Source organism: Maniola jurtina, chromosome 4 (assembly GCF_905333055.1).
Source record: "Maniola jurtina chromosome 4, ilManJurt1.1, whole genome shotgun sequence".
Classification (NCBI taxonomy): Eukaryota; Metazoa; Arthropoda; class Insecta; order Lepidoptera; family Nymphalidae; genus Maniola; species Maniola jurtina.
The window spans coordinates 3132681-3149153 of record NC_060032.1 but is presented as its reverse complement, the minus strand read 5'-3'; the positions used below and the strand labels follow the sequence as shown (position 1 = coordinate 3149153).

At 35.3% G+C, this 16473-nt stretch overlaps 2 protein-coding genes across 2 annotated transcripts; one reads left to right on the top strand and one right to left on the bottom strand.

Annotated features, from left to right (window-relative positions):
* Positions 1–1713: 1713 nt before the first annotated feature.
* On the top strand, positions 1714–2101 carry LOC123864401. The gene has a single exon (XM_045904807.1). The coding sequence runs from the start codon at positions 1811–1813 to the stop codon at positions 2036–2038; it is 228 nt and encodes a 75-aa protein (XP_045760763.1). The 5' UTR covers positions 1714–1810; the 3' UTR covers positions 2039–2101.
* A 731-nt stretch (positions 2102–2832) lies between these two features.
* Positions 2833–15941, bottom strand: LOC123864364 (replication factor C subunit 1). The gene is made up of 18 exons (XM_045904741.1): positions 15733–15941; positions 14986–15087; positions 13607–14606; positions 13047–13156; positions 12608–12736; positions 11700–12078; positions 11230–11347; positions 10548–10675; positions 9961–10107; positions 9553–9636; positions 8852–9000; positions 8474–8668; positions 7734–7885; positions 6857–6983; positions 5905–6050; positions 5210–5423; positions 4658–4828; positions 2833–3639 (listed from the first exon to the last, which is right to left on the bottom strand). Exons 1-18 carry the CDS (start codon positions 15739–15741, stop codon positions 3508–3510), a joined length of 3492 nt encoding a protein of 1163 aa, XP_045760697.1. The 5' UTR covers positions 15742–15941; the 3' UTR covers positions 2833–3507.
* Positions 15942–16473: the final 532 nt, after the last annotated feature.

Below are 16473 nucleotides of genomic sequence, written 5' to 3'. Positions count from 1 at the left end.
CGGTGATGCCATAGGTGTTGCAATGGTGGCAACATGTTACAAAGAGCCATAGAGAAGAAAAGAAGAACCATAAAGAACATAAATGGAAGACAACATGTGACAATTAGGTAGTGATGTTGCAAGCATCGACGCAATAATCTATGATCTATGGTTACAAGTGATGGTAGGGTTCCGTACTGTGGGATGATTGAGGGTTCTGTACCTCAAAAGAAAAAAAAGGAACACTTAACTACTACAGGATCTTTCCGGATTCCTGGTCTATGATCACTTTGTTAACTGTCTGTTGGTCTCTCCATCTATCCGTCGTGTCTGGCAAGACTCAAGAAAATCTATATAGGTAATATGTAGTTAGGGTAGGTAGGTACTTCTCGTTGACCAAGGATCATGAAAGGTAGGTTTTATAGCACTAAGCACAAGACGTAGGTAAAGGATGAATCCGAAAACCGTGAATACCTACGAGAAAATTAGGTAGGTACCTACGAGATTTCTTATATTTTTTCATGGATGCGGTAGAATTAATTAAGCTATTAACTACTAATTTGGTTAAAAAAAACTTGATAGGTGAGAGATAATAATATGGTTTATTTATTCATTAATTAACAAATACATAATTATCTACTAAGATTACCCTTTATATTTTGTACTGACAGGATTCTTAAGTTTTTTTGCTCTGGGATCTTCTGGTCGCATTATCATGTATATTTTTTTGTATTCTGGATTATTACCATCATTTTGATTAATTTTGTAAAGACCAATACAACCCATTATGAGACCAGCTAGTCCGTGGGCTGATGCTCCCATCACTTCAGGTATTTCCCACCATGCCTTTTTAAAATATCCTATAAGAGTTTTGGGAAACTTTACTATATGACCAACGTATTTAATTTCTGCCATTTTTCTTGAAAATCAAAGTAAATACATATCTATGAAGTAAATACATGCGAAGCAGACAATTCTCTACGCTTCGAGCTGCCGACCAAAAAAAGAATGAAGAGGAAGAAGTTTGCTTGGCAGAACACGTAATACATTTTACAAAGTGTCAATCTGTCACTTAATATGTGTCGTGCCACTAAAAAACTTCAACGTTATGATTTCAATGCAGTTTTTTTAAGAAGGAGTATTTATAGATTCATGGCACTATCAAATCTATATGGAAGGAGGATAAAATATAACTAATATATTTATGATAATATTAAATTGATTAAAATATTTAGAGACTACTGCTTTTTGGAAAGCTGCAAAGTATCAACTGAATTTTATTCGGCTCTGACTCAAGATGCTTCAAATTGATCGAAGCTTTCGAACATAGTTACGTACCTATTGATAAATGTTCCTTGGTGCAAATGGTGTGGAACATCCTTATTGGTTTATTAGCTATGGATGTAACACTCAACACATGGATGTCATTCATTCAACCTGGACTTCGTCTGTGGTGGCGTTTGCTGGCGCGCGTGTTGTGACTTTTTGGAGTGTTTTTTTTGTTAAAACTGACTGGAAAGCGCTCTAAGGGGGTGCCATGCGTATGTCGGCGAGCGCCGGCACAGACGGGGTCCATACTTGTATAGTTTAGCTCACTTGTTACAAATAACTACAAACTTGACATTGGCTAATCATTGTAAAAGCCAGACGAGAGAGAAAAAAAAAAAATTCATTCAACCTACTGTGTGACAGGTGACATTGACATTTGTTAAGCACAGACCACGAATCTTGTTAAGCGCAAAACGGATAGTGGACAGGTGGAGGACAAGTTTTGGGATTTTGTAAAATTTAAATCAAATTTTTGGAATTCACACACTGAATACAACCTGCTATGGCTGCCCAAGCATCCCGGCGTACTTTCGGACAATTATTTCAACAGGGTTGGACTGAGATCCCTGAAGTTCTTGCCTCCTCGGGTCTGGCGATCGTAGGGTTGGTGTTGGGAACTTACGCCTGTTACGATTATGTGAAAAACGACGGTGATAACAGAAGGTACAAGAAGATTTACGTCGTGATGAGACCCGATGACCCTAGAGTGGCAAAAATTCGCAAAGATTAGAACACTAGAAGTATGTGAATATTTAGGTGCAATTATGTAATAATAAATCAGTGTTATCATGTGTTTGTTATTGTTTGTACCTTTGAAACCACTGTTATTAACACAGGGTAATATTATGTGGCTCAGTTTTTTTAATATAAAGATTATATAAGTCCAGTTATGTAAACCTCATCCAAACATATTTTAAAAGTGAAGAGGAACACGTCATAGTGACACAACAGAGTACGTAGAACATTATAGATCATCATTGGTCAGGAGTCGGAAACATAATTATGGGTGGAGGGCTTACACACCTTTTGACACCTTCAAGTGTGCTTCAAAATATGGTGCCCAATTACCAGTATTTTTCTAATAGGAAAATAATTGTAAAGTGCATAATGAATTGTTCACAGGCCAATGTGTCCCGCAGGGCAGTGAATATTTTGTCTTACCTAGTAGTTCCACCATTTTACTTGTGGAGTCATCAGTACAACAGTCTAGCCACCAGTACAACTTTAATAGTTTATATCTCTGAAAGTGCAGCTATTTATTAATTAATGCAGGTTTCATGTGTGGCCGCTATTTTGAAAAGAGCATTTCAAACATGTAGGTAGGCCATGCTCCATACTAAAATAATTAAAACACCCTCTGTCTATTCTATTTTTCTTCTATTTTCTTTCATTTTTTTAGTTTGATAGTTTCTTTTATCATGAGAATCCAAAGTTTGAAGAATGATTAAGTATATTATTTACTTAAATAGATTATTATCTACAGGTCAATGTGTGGAGCTTAAAAAAGAAAGAAAAAAACCAAAATATTAAACCAGTAAATTTTATTCATAATTTTGTACTTCCAGAATACTGAAGTTAGTCACATAATAAGAAAAATAAACATGCCCAATGCTGTCTGTCCACAATCTACATACTTACCTAATTATAATAAAATTATTGAATGAAGAATGTCAGTGATCCGAGACATTTATAAATCTATGTCTGAAACACTTGCTTACAAGTTCTTTAACAAGCAAAGAAAAACCTTATTTTATCCAAAAAAAAAATTTGTCTGTGCAGTCAGACAATTTGGGACGTAAATGTATTAAAAATCACAGTAGCAATTATATATTATTAGTATTAATCAAATCAAATATATTATAATGAAAATCACACACAGCAAATTGAAAATATTCTTGTAAAGATTACATATATTACCCCACCTCTAACTTCTTGGAATATGCATATTAAGCAATAAATATCACTTGCTTAAATGTTGAAGGAACATATCTTGAAGAAGCCTGCATACCTGAGAGTTTTCTATACTGTACCTAAATATTCGGACCATGGCCTAAATCCTTCTCTTTCTGAGAGGAGACTTGTTCTCAGTAGTGGGCCGGAGGGTTGGTCATGATACTGACTATTACAAGGCTGGGTGTGCTATGCATGCAGTGTTACATGTTTTTACATAATTCACAATTGTATTTTTTTTATTCTTCCCTATCTTTTACTGTTAGCCATTTTAGTTTTGCTCTTTTTCCCTTTGCTTGAACTGGGCTGTTCTTCATTTTTCTTTCCTTTTCCAGAAGCTTTGCTAGGTCCAGCCTTTTCGTTATCCTTACTTTTCTTTTTCTGAGACAAAAATAAGAAATCATCAGAACTTTTATTAACTACCTAAAGATTAACAAAGATATATGTAGATAGCAAGAGTATTTCAAAGATGTAATCCCATACAAATGATTGAGACAAAAATCTCAGGTGTGCTAACCACCAACCAATCAAAAGCCGTGGAGGATCACTAGTCTTAAATATACAGGGTGTTTGGTAATTAGTATATAATGACGACACGTACCCATGCAACTATGATCTGATAAACACAATGCTGAAGTATTACGAAATAAAATTATAAAAATTTCCATACAAAATTTTAAAAAAAATTATGTCAAAGTTTTCATGACCCTAACATGCCCTAACTCACTGAGATCGTTGGCCATCTTCAACGATCTCAGTGAGTTAGGGTACATTAGGGCTATGAAAACTTGGTCATAAAAATAAAAAAAAATTTGGTTTGCAAATTTTTATAATTTTATTTCGTCATTTTACTTCAGCATTGTATTTATCAGATCAAAGTAGCATGGGTACGTGTCGTCATTATATACTAATTACCAAACACCCTGTATAAAAGGAAAAGTAACTGATTGACTGATCTATCAACTCACAGCTTAATTACTGGTATGGCGCTATCTATGATATATGTTAGACTAGCCGATGCCCGCGACTTCGCCCGCGTGGATTTAGGTTTTTTGAAATCCCGTGGGAACTCTTTGATTTTCCGGGATAAAAAGTAGCCTATGTTTGCATCCAGGATATTATCTATCTCCATTCCAAATTTCAGCCAAATCCGTCCAGTAGTTTTTGCGTGAAGGAGTAACAAACATACACACACACACACACACACACACACACACACACATACAAACTTTCGCCTTTATAATATTAGTGTGATATACGCTACGAAAGGATTTTAAAAATTGAACCCTTAAGGGGGTAAAATATGGGCTAGATATCTGTAGTCCACACAAACGAAGTTGCGGGCATAAGCTAATGTACAGTAAAAGTTTAATCATAGATTCGATTACTTTATTTTTACCTTTATCATGGGGTCATGTTCTGGGTCGCTGTCCTCTTCAACCTCCTCTACGTCGTCTTGAGAGGTTTCTTGCGAGCCGTCGTCGACGCCACGCCCCTTCTTGAACGCGGCCGGCACGTAGGGTAGCGCACTCGCCGTCTTGTTGTACGTTCGTGTTAGGGCTGCTTTTACCTGGTCAAAATAATATGCATTTCAAATTCAAAATATTTCTATTCAATTAAACTTTTACAAGTGCTTTTGAATCGTCAAAATAATCTACCACTGGTTCGGAATGCCGTTCCTACCGAGAAGAGCCAGCAAGAAACTCGGCGGTTGCTCTTTTCAATTTTTTTTTTCTATCTTCCTCCTTCCTCGTCTTTTAAGGAGCAGTACAGCTTGGCTTAGCTTGTAACTGACAATACAGTTTGTATCGCCACTTACAAGGTGAGATCACAATCAAGAGCTTACAAAAACTGATTCTAGTAGAATCTTGAGTCTCGACAAAATGCGATGTCAAATATATCTGAAAATAAAGGTTTTGCTACCGCCGCGCCGCCTTTTTATCATATTTACCTTAGGATCAATCAACACAGTGGGGTTTCTTCTCTCCGGCCATAAGGACAGTTCCACAAGTGAGTCGAGATCTTCCCTCAATAGGTTATAAGACTCTAGAGCACGAAGGGACTGGTCGATGCCTTCCGACTTGTCTTTTATTAATGGATCTAGGATCGCATCTCGTAGATGCGTTGAGTAGTCCAAAAATATTGAGGATTTTGAGCCGGTTGTACTGTGGAGGAAAAAACATTTTAGGTACATTTAAAATACTCTGGTGACATAAAAAAATAAAAAGGACCCAATTTGGTTGTATAGAAATTTGGAAGTTATTGAATTGGCAGGACTTAAAAAATTGTGATGTGGAAAATGGAAGAATTCAGGGAAATCTTTATTAATGATATTAGGAAAAGTAGAAAAGTGTCAAAAATGTTAACTTATTGCAAGATAGGCTTGCGCTTGGAGACAATCATGGTTAATAAAAAGTAATGATTAGGTGTACTAGGTTGGGGAGTGCTTGCCTATAAGATTGCCTCGAAGGTATTATGCAGAAAATCAGTTTATTAACACAACAGGTAACGGATTCAAGGAAGGTTCAGAATTTGGATGAGTCCATTTTTTTTTGAAAATTAGACAAAATTCAGTCCTAGAATTAAATTAAGTCAAAAAAGTAGTAAGTATAAAAATTTGGAAAACACGAAAAGGGAGATATTGACCTGAGTCTGGTATGAGCGTGTATTTCCTGCGCTAGGCGTCGCATTTTGGTAGCGCGGGAATTCTTCCCCAGCCATCCCGGGAACTGGATCTGCCCCGCTATGTGCCCTTCCATGAAGTGCCCCGGCATCACGCTACTGTACATCGCCTGGGAAACAAAACAGTGTTAGCAAAACAACGGAAAAATATAATCAAATACGTACAGCTAGGCTATTTGTAGTTCTCTCATTTATTTACACATCTCATTATTATTATTATATTTAAAAAATGTTTACTAGAAAATATTCCATACTATAAATCCAATTCCATATTATAAATGCGAAAGTGTGTCCGTCTGTCTGCTACCTTTTCACGGCCTGACAGTTTAACCGATTTTGATGAAAGGTACAGAGTTAGCTTACATCCAGGGGAAGGACATAAGCTACTTTTATCCCAGAAAATCAAAGAGTTCCCACGGGATACTTAAAGGCCCATCCGTTTAACCGATTTATATGAAATTTGGTACAGAGGTAGCTTGCATCCCGGAAAATCAATGGGTTTCCACGGGATTCTTAAATTTCACGCGGACGAAGTCGCGGGCATCATCTAGTCACACTAATATTATAAAGGCGAAAGTTTGTATGTGTGTGTGTGTGTATGTTTGTTACTCCTTCACGCAAAAACTACTGGACGGATTTGGCTGAAATTCGGAATGGAGATAGATAATATCCTGGATTAGTACATAGGCTACTTTTTATCCCGGAAAACCAAAGAGTTCCCACGGGATTTCGAAAAACCTAAATCCATGCGGACGAAGTCGCGGGCGTCAGCTAGTATACAATAAAGAGTAAAATAATAGAAACAAAATAAAAATAAAGTATCAGAAACGAAACATTATGGATCCCACTTGCGCCGGGGTGGGATCCAAGCAAATCTAGGCTATTATTATGTTTAACTTTTAATATATTACATTACCTGCATGGGCAGTAGACTCCAGGCCTGGCAGCGTCGTATCCTCGCGTCCACGAGGTCGCCTAAGCTGATGCAGTCAGCGGCGCGGCTCATGCGCTCCAGCGTCTCTCGCTTCGAAAAACTTGCTTTTCTGTTTAAATAATATATATGTTTTAAATTCAATTAAACAATTACTTTTGAATCGTCAAATGCGAGAAGAACTATCAACAAACTCGGAAACAAGTTTGACAATAGTGCACTATTAAGAATTCATGCGATTAGCGATAGACGATTGTTGCAAAGAAATAATTAAGTTAATCGAACAATCGATGTCGATTTATTCGTCATCACAAAAAACAATCGAATAAAAATCGACAATTGATTGTAAATTGGATTGTTAAGCCTACAAATACGGAGCGAACGACGGTTTGAAACGAGCAAATCGATAATCTAAATCAGTTGTGCAATTGCATTCGATTTCCGATTTATTCATCATAGTGCGCAGACTATGAAACATTCGAAAACAATCGATTGTTTTTTCAATTTTTAATGGATACAACAAGAAACGAATAGTTCGAATGTTATTCGAATGAATTATCAATCGCTATTCATGACTTATCATGCTAAAAAAATAAATCTTTATTCTCTATCCCGAAAAAAGCTCGTTGCCTACACTATAAAGGGAACCTCTGTGCAAAATTTCAGCTTTCCAGGTCCAAATAAATTATTCTTTTAGTTGAAAAATACTTTTATATCTTTTTTGTGTGAAGGATCTGTAAAACTCAAAACTCGCTTTAGTTGATATCAGTAATCTAGTTTTATATAGGTTTTAGATTGAAGGTGGTAATCTAAAACTAATCATTATTAAGAACTAATAAAAAGATTTACAGAAGAAACTCACCCAGGCCCGTGGGGCACGACATTCAAATAGTTCTCTTGGACAAATAGCGGCATAATACTGTAGTCTGTGAAGAACAGATCGCTTTTGTCGTTTAAACTCATTCTCTGGTGCTCTTCCGCGCTGAAAACACGCCGGATTGCTTCCCAGGGACCCTAGACAAAATTAACATACAGGTTCTTTCTTATTGTTACCCGACTACGGCAAAGCCGAAGCCGAGAGGAAGGGTTATGATTTTAGCAGTCTATGTATGTATGTAGGTTTGTATTTATGTGTGTTCCACCGTAGCGCCTAAACTACTGAGACGATTTTGATGAATGAGATGTCAATCGATTCGTTACTATGGTCCTGGTTACAGGCTACATTTTATACGAAAATATCGACCTGACGGATGTTACATCCAAAAAAGTAGGCGTCTCCAAAAATATTTTTTTGCTATTGTATCGAGTGGGATATCAAATTAAATCAGAAAAAATTCTGAGTTCATAAATATAAATATAGTGCAATTTTAAAATACACAGAGCGACAAAAAAACAATTTTACTATATCTATCGGCAGTTCACGGGTAGTAAGTAGTCGGGTCGGGTTTATCTTGTTATTTCAAACGCCACACATACAAGGAGGCAAAGCTACATTCAAAATCGGACGCATACGTCCGATTCGGCAAAGCTCTGACTGAAATGTATGAGCGGTGTTTTTCTAACAGGCAATATGCGGCCGGCTTTAAACTCACTGACACTTACCATCTTCATATCTTTCTTAACTTTCCCAGCTTCGCTCTTCAGCCGATCGTGATCCATTAGATTCGAATCCGCGACCCACACGGACAGCATATGCAAAGTTTGCCTGACGTCGTGCCCGGCTGCCTCTATGAGTTGCGTCAACACATCGTTCGGGACAGTAACGTTCTCTTTGAAGCAGATTGATTTCATCGCGCACTAGCAAAAACAATAGAATAATAATGAAATCTTGCAGGCTGATCCAAACCTGCGCCACGCGGTCAAACTTTCAGATTTCAAATTCAAATCATTTATTCAAATTGGGTTTGTGCGCGTGCGCAGGTGTGGATGTACCTTTATATACTATTTGAAGGGTGGTTAAGTAATAAAGAATATTCATACCATGATCTGGTTGACCCTGGGTCTGTCGAAGCGCAGATCGTAGCAATAGTTGAGTAGCGAGCGCATCTTTTCGCTGGTTCTATCGTTGCACATACAGATCACAGGCACAGATGTGGATTTTATTAATGAAATGAGTTCTTGGAGACCACCTAAGAGAAATATGTATGTTTTCAGGCAATTTAGGCAGGTATCTTGAAGAAGTTATAAAGCTTTTAAGTAATCCCATAGATTTTTCGGCATTCATATCCAGGATGCAAGCCATCTGTGCCAAAGTCAAAATCGTTTAAGCGATTGAGCCATGAAAAGGGAAGGACAAATTTTTCCCATTTATAAAATCAGGTTTTTATTTATTTATAGACTAGTGTTTTCCTGCAATCAGACCTGCTGGCATGTAATGATGCAGCCTAAGATGGAGCGCGCTTGCCTACGACATGCCTTTTTTAATTTTAACTAAAGTGGAGAGAAATTTCGACTATGTACGGATGCGGTACGAAGGAGGAACCAGGTTAAAAATTTATTTGGCGCACTCTCCGAAATATATACTGTTGAATACTGATAGACAGGCAACTTTGCGCCGATGTTCCAAGCTTTGAGGTTTAAAATTGACCAGGGCTTCGTCATCAATGAGTCTTCTAGCACAATCATCCACAGAATCCAATGACTCAAACTGGACCAAGTAGGGATGGATTTAAACTTCTTACCGCGATCCTCATTCCCTGCCATGCCATCTACTTCGTCCATAACGAGCACATGTTTTTTGGATACAGAACCCTTCCCTGTCGCACCTACAAAATAAGATTCGGTGTATAGAAAATCATAGAATAAGAAATTCTCCATAACGGGTAACATATCTTTTTTTTTAAATAATAATGAGAAAACAATCACGTGGACTCACTATAAGTGATGATGAGGATTGAGCCTTAGAGAGCCTAGATCCATACCTCGCCTTCCATAATCCACACTACCATATGGTATGGTATGGTACCATATGGTAGGGTATTTTGTGTGTTAGTGGATATCCACTAACACACAGAAAATGCCCCCAATTCATCCTTCATGAACAATATTGAAACAATATTACTATTTGTTAGTAAAATAGAAATACTCACCTCTAGCATAAGCTGATAGTGAAGTAGTGCTCAACAGTTCACCAATCTGTTCCCGTATAAGAGTTTTGCTTCTCGTGTCCGAAGCGTTGAACTCGACCATATCAAAGCCCAGCTCTTTACATACCAACGATACTGTGGTTGTTTTCCCTACGAATTAAAGAAAAAAACATAACTTGATGAAAACTTGACACTAAAGAAATTACTAGATTAATGATAGATAGATCAATTGCCCTGATAAAATTGTAAAAAGCATGCTTTTAGGATCAATTATATTGAATTAGCTATAAATCGCTCGGATATGACACTCTTCCAGGATCAGTTTTCCCCACAACTTTTAAAACAGGTACCTTCAAGGTGAATAGGTATTTTCTAGACAAGATTGTTCTATCTTAGACTGCATTTTCATTTGCCAATCTAATTGTAGCCAAGGGCTAGTCTGTAAACAGAAAAAAGCTGATGAGCGCAACTAAAGTAGGTGGGGGCAGAAAACCAACCTTACAAAAGACCTATGTCCAGCAGTGGACGGCTATCGGTTAGCAAATTATTACACCTATGTTATTTAGTTATCTAAAAATATAATTCCTTACCCACTCCGGGTGGTCCAGATAAAAGAGCAGCTTTATAGTAAGCGCCGTTGTCATCCTTCGCCCACGGACTGGGTTTGGGTATTTTTGCTTTTCTGTTCACGTACCACTGGGTCAGCCAATTTGATAATCTGTGAAAAAATATATTATGTAATCGTATTCGTCATATTGGATTTGTCATGACGTCACATTATAGCCCGACACTCAGAACGCTAAGGCGAAGCTGATGAAACTTCATTTACTAAAATCTAATAAGACAACTAAGGAACCGAAAAAACCGGCCAAGTGCGAGTCAGACTCGCGCACCGAGGGTTCCGTACTCGGGTATTTTTCCGACATTTTGCACGATAAATCTACTATGCTTAAAAATAAAAATAAATACAAATCTGTTTTAGAATGTACAAGTAAAGCCCTTTCATATAATACCTCACTTGGTATAGTTATCTTACTTTGAAAATTAAAACACATTTTAATTTTTTTTCTGTGATGTAACCACAAATTCATGGTTTTCAGATTTATTCCTTTACGTGTGCTATAAGACCTGTGCTTTACTTGTGCTATAGTACGATTTTTGGTCATTATTTTAAAGGTGAACCAAACTTTTGACATGAGAGTTGACCCATAGAGTTAAAATGGCGCTTCATTTTGTACGGACTATACTCTATTTAATTCCTACTACACTTACTTCTTAACATTGCTCTTTTCTCCGTGTTGTCCAATAATCTGCTTCAGGCTGGTAGGTTTATATTTATCTACCCACATCAAGCTTAAATTGTCGGTCAATCCTGATTTATGTGTGTCATCTGCAAAATCAAATTATCTTACGGCCTTACTAATAAATGTTGGTTAGTGAGTGAATAGTTACAGATCGATTTCTCTCTTTCTGTCATCAGTAATTGAACATTCAAAAGAAGAAGACATACCTTTCACTTAACTATTTACTATACTTTATACTAAACAATCGCAAAACAAGGTTAATTGTTATTGCTTTTAAAGTTTTATGTCAGTTTAAGATCAGTCAGTCACCTTTTATATATTTAGATTGTATGCCCGTTAGAGTAGACTATTCCTATACAATTAATTTAAGACCTTTTACTATGTAATACTCAAACAATTAAAATAAAGAAGAAATGCTGCAGAAAGAATAAAACTTACCATTGTTAATTATTGGTTCTGGTTTAGTTTCAGGCTTCACTTCTTGTTTAGGCAAAACTGTTTTTGGTGACACCGATCTTTCCTTATTACCATTGGCCAAAATTAATTTACTTTCTTTAATTTTAACATCTTCATTTTTAATCTTTTTATTTATTTCCTTGTGAGAGTCATTTCTCTTTTCTTTTGATTTGTCTCTTTTAGCGCTCTTCTTTTCGTCATTTTCTTTTTTGGTTTCTTTGGAATTTGTGGGTTTGTGCCTGTTAGTTGAATCTTTGATCATTTTCAGAAATTCGTCTTCGTTAATGATTTTAATGCCGAGTTCTTCCGCTTTAGCTAATTTAGCCGGGCCTGCCTCGTCACCCGCTAATACATGCGTTACCTATTTTTTCAAAAGTGTAAATATTTTATACAATATACAATTTTTATTTTATTTAATTGTACCAAAAATTTATAACAGCAAAAGAAAAACATCAAAATGGACATGGAAGCATTTATTTCTATAAGAGATCTCTACCAGACCAGTGACCCTCGGCAGTTGCAGAGGTTGTAAAGGAAGAATGTAAAGAAGAATTTCCATAAAACTTTGAATTGACACTTTAATTACTGTGATATAAAATTTCTTGCAAGGAAAACACGTAAACAAAAAAATACTTAAGTAAGTACAGAAATAAAACTATAATTTTATAAAATCATTATCATAATAATTATTATAACAAGAACAAACCAGCACTTTATTGCAAGGATAGGTTTGAATTTGTATCAACAAGAATCTTTCAATAAACATAGAAGATTGTAGATTATGGTAGTATATCCTTTTCAATCGCTGCTCCCATGCATTAAAAAAGGGTTAATGCATATTGAACCTTTATAATGCGTCAAATGAAATATGTAATGCAATAAATAATCACCTTTCTACTAATACCACTTTTGATACATCCTCCATACTTTGTGATAGCAGCAACAACCTCGTCTCGCTCAAACGAATCCAACACGCCAGTGAGTAAAAACGCACAATCTTTCAAACAGTCTGGCGGACCCTAGAAGGTACAAACACAAGATTTCAATCTGCACACTGCGTTTTCAGGTACAAGTAGAACCAACAGATATTGAGGGTCTTAAGGAAGCCCGATTTCTCACTAGGCCGATGCGACGGCCAGACATTAGGGGCTATTTGTGACAAAAAATATATTGATGCGAACATGAAACAATACTAAATTAGTCTAAAGCATACAGTATCTCCATACACAAAAAAAAACCCAGTTTAAATTACAATATTAATGTTGTAATTTAGCTATTACCATCAAATCATTCAAGGCAGAATGTGCAGAATGGACATTCATTTCTTACCTCAGGTATTTCTTTTGATCCTAAATGCTTAGGCCCAGATCTGTTCAGGTAATTTTTATATAGTGCAGCCGAATGCCTCCTTCGTTCGTGCCTCTCTTCATCTGTAAGAGCTATGGACAATTTTTATTGTTAATATAATATTTATACTCTACGTCTTTAGGGCTGATTTATTAATCGCCAAACAAATTTTAACTGCAAATGACATTAGATCAAATTTTCAATTTTTGTTAATCATTAATAAACATTATTTGGCAATTAAAACATATATAAATAAAATGGTAATGTCTGTTAATCGAAATAATTGTATATTACTAATAAAAGTTCACAATATGACCAACACTCAAACACCTATTATAAATTTGCAACTGCCAAACTTATTTTTTGAACATCTGAGGGCTATGCAATTCAAGAGTAATCTAGGCTACTTTTTGTCTAAAAAAATAACTTTCACTGCAGAAAATGATGTCTTGTCAATTAGACTGGATTTTGAACTTTAAATCAAGTTGTTAATTCCATTTCTCTAATTCTATTCTGTAAGCAATTCAAAAATTCATACATACCAGACTCATTGAGGCTCTTGTCCAATTTGACTTTTTTTTGCTTAGGTTCATTTGATTTATGTTCATTATCAACTTTTTCATCATCTTTAAGAAAATCACTGAAATCTATCCTGTCTTTCTTGATCTTTTCAGATTTGGTATCAACTATAGTTGTCTGATCACTGTCAATTTTGTCTAATTTTCTCTTGTGTGGAGTTAGTTTAGTGTCTATTTTAATACTGTCTTTAAATTCATGATTTTTTCGTCCTGATTTTGTGTCAACGTTTATCTGATCATCGTCAACTTTACCTAATTTCTTTTTGTGGGATTTTGATTCTTTATCTCTTTTATCAATACTGTTTTTATCATGATGTTTTAGCTCTTCTTTTGACCCATGATTTTCAATTTTGTCTAACTTCTTCTTATGTAAAAACGGCTCCTTGTCTCTTTTATTAATACCTTTTTCAAATTCATCATCTTCAGTGTCAACTATAATTGTCTGATCATTGTCAACTTTGTCTAATTTACTCTTGTGAGAAGTTGATTCTTCGTGTTTTTTATTAATACTGCATTTCAAATCATTTTTCGTGATTGTTTTGATGTTCGTCTTGTCTGATTTACTTTTATGAGCTGTTGATTTGTTTTTCTTATCGCTGTTTATAGAGTTAGTATAATCTTTTGAATCATGATTTCCAAGTTTATCCTTTGATTTATCAATAGCATCTATTTTAGTCACATGATTTTCATTTTTAGGTGATTTGGGATACACTGAATTGTCAACTTCATCTATCTGTAACAAACTCTTTTCAAATTCCTCATCTGAATGTATGCCTGTCTCAGTTTCTTTTTTAGTTTTCTTAACTATAGGTTCGGATCTTTTGATTGGGGCACTGCCAAATATGTCAACCGCTTTGACCTCCTTTAGAGCAGGTTTGGGTTCAATCTGTTTTTTCTTTGGTGGAGAAAAGATCTCTTCGTCAGAATCTTCTTGGATTTGCCTCCGTTTTCGTGATTGTTTCTTCTAAAAATCAGTCATTTAATGTCTGAGTTTTATGAAGATGAAGAGGAAGTATAATCCTCATAAAATTCAGACATTGCAAGGTTATCAATTTGTGAAAGTCTAATCTAACATATTATTATTATTTATTTATTTTTATTTTCACTATCAAAACAGCAGTACTACACTTTATTATTTATTCAGGATATTCCAATATTAGATAATCTTATAATTTCTCAGCACTTCTGTTGATATTATTACTTAAGTACTTAATTTTATTATGTGCACTGAGTATTGAGTTTTTTGAAATAAAGAGTAAAAGATTTTTATTTTTTATGTGAGAATTACTTATTATATTATATTGATTTATATTAATAAATCAAAAATATAAAACATTAAGTACCTTATTTACAATTGCAATTTCAGGGGATTCGGGTATAACATCACTGTCCTCATCCTCTACCCTTTTCTTTACTTTTTTTACTGTGAAAAATGACCTTATGTCCTGAAATAAAATCAATAAAGTAATAATCATTGTTACTGCTCAATCTGGCAGAAGTCTTGTTGTATAACTTTTATCTGTAGTATCCACTAATATTATAAATGCAAAGGTTTGCCTGTGTTACCTTTTAACAGCCTATCTACTTAACCAATTTTGGTGAATTTTTACAGAGATAGCCTTACAAGGAACCAAAAAGATTCCGACAAATTGAGAACCTCCTTCTTTTTCGAAGTCGGTTAAAAAGTAAAGCAAAGGAAGAAAAGGAAGGAAGAGATAGCTTGCATCCTAGAGACAGACAGGCTGTAGGTATATAACTAATAATAAAACTTACTAGTAAAGTTCATAAAAATGAGCAAGATGTTTAGAAGTTACTTATTAGCAATTACAGAGATAAATGGGAATGGCAACTTTGTTTTAGTTTATATACTATTTAAATAAGATAATTAATAACATAAATAAACAAAGGTGCAGAGAGTGCAGGTGAATCAACTTGAAAATTAGATTCAATTACAAGTTTTTATGAATAAAAAGTGTTTGGGTAGGTACCTTGTGAATTGACCACATAATAAGTATTTAGTATTATTCATAAAAAGGTGTTTAAAACTCAAATATTCAGTTAAACACGAATAAAATTACGCAGTTTCTTACCCTATGCATTTTTCACTGGAACACCATTGAATCGTAAAACAATAAATAAGTAGTTTAACGTTTTTAATTTTTAAGGAAACTAAATGGAACCTGTACAGAACTTATCTTGCCTATTATTTTTTATTAGAAGAACACTATCACTTTATCAGATCAGGAATTTTGAAATTACTTTTCTCCTTTTATTCCATGTTTAGTAATCGCCGCCACAATCTTTTGTTTCTGGTCGGTGGCCACAATATAATCCTACTCTATGGCCGCCACCTTTTTATGGTTGTCAAATCAAAATCTCAATTGTCAATGTCATCCTTTTTTTTTTTCTCTCTCGTCTGGCTTTACAAAGATTAGCCAATGTCAAGTTTGTAGTTATTTGTAACAAGTTCTAGGGAAAATATACAAGTATGGACCCCGTCTGTGCCGGCGCTCGCCGACACACACACGACACCCCCTTAGAGCGCTTTCCAGTTAGTTTTAACAAAAAAAAAAAAACACTCCAAAAATGCAGAGCACGCCCGCCAGCTAACACCAACACAGACGGAGTCCATGTCATACTCTACTTATGGATTAGAATCAGAAACGATTATTTCAGTAGAAATGGATAACATTGAGGGGTTTTTATATCAGAATATTAGTACTTCTCATGGATGTAGGAAGTAATAATTCAATTCCAAACAGGATAAAGTGCTTACACATTTCACTCGGACTCTGGCACTTGTTACTCGACAGAACCTATACAAAAATCGA

Coding starts and splice junctions, on each gene's coding strand:
- LOC123864401 (XM_045904807.1), top strand. CDS start 1,811: ATGGCTGCCCAAGCATCCCGGCGTACTTTCGGACAATTATTTCAACAG.
- LOC123864364 (XM_045904741.1), bottom strand. Junction 13,157..13,606: donor CAAGAGCCTCAATGAGTCTG/GTATGTATGAAT, acceptor AATTGTCCATAG/CTCTTACAGATGAAGAGAGG. Junction 12,079..12,607: donor AAAGTGGTATTAGTAGAAAG/GTGATTATTTAT, acceptor TTGAAAAAATAG/GTAACGCATGTATTAGCGGG.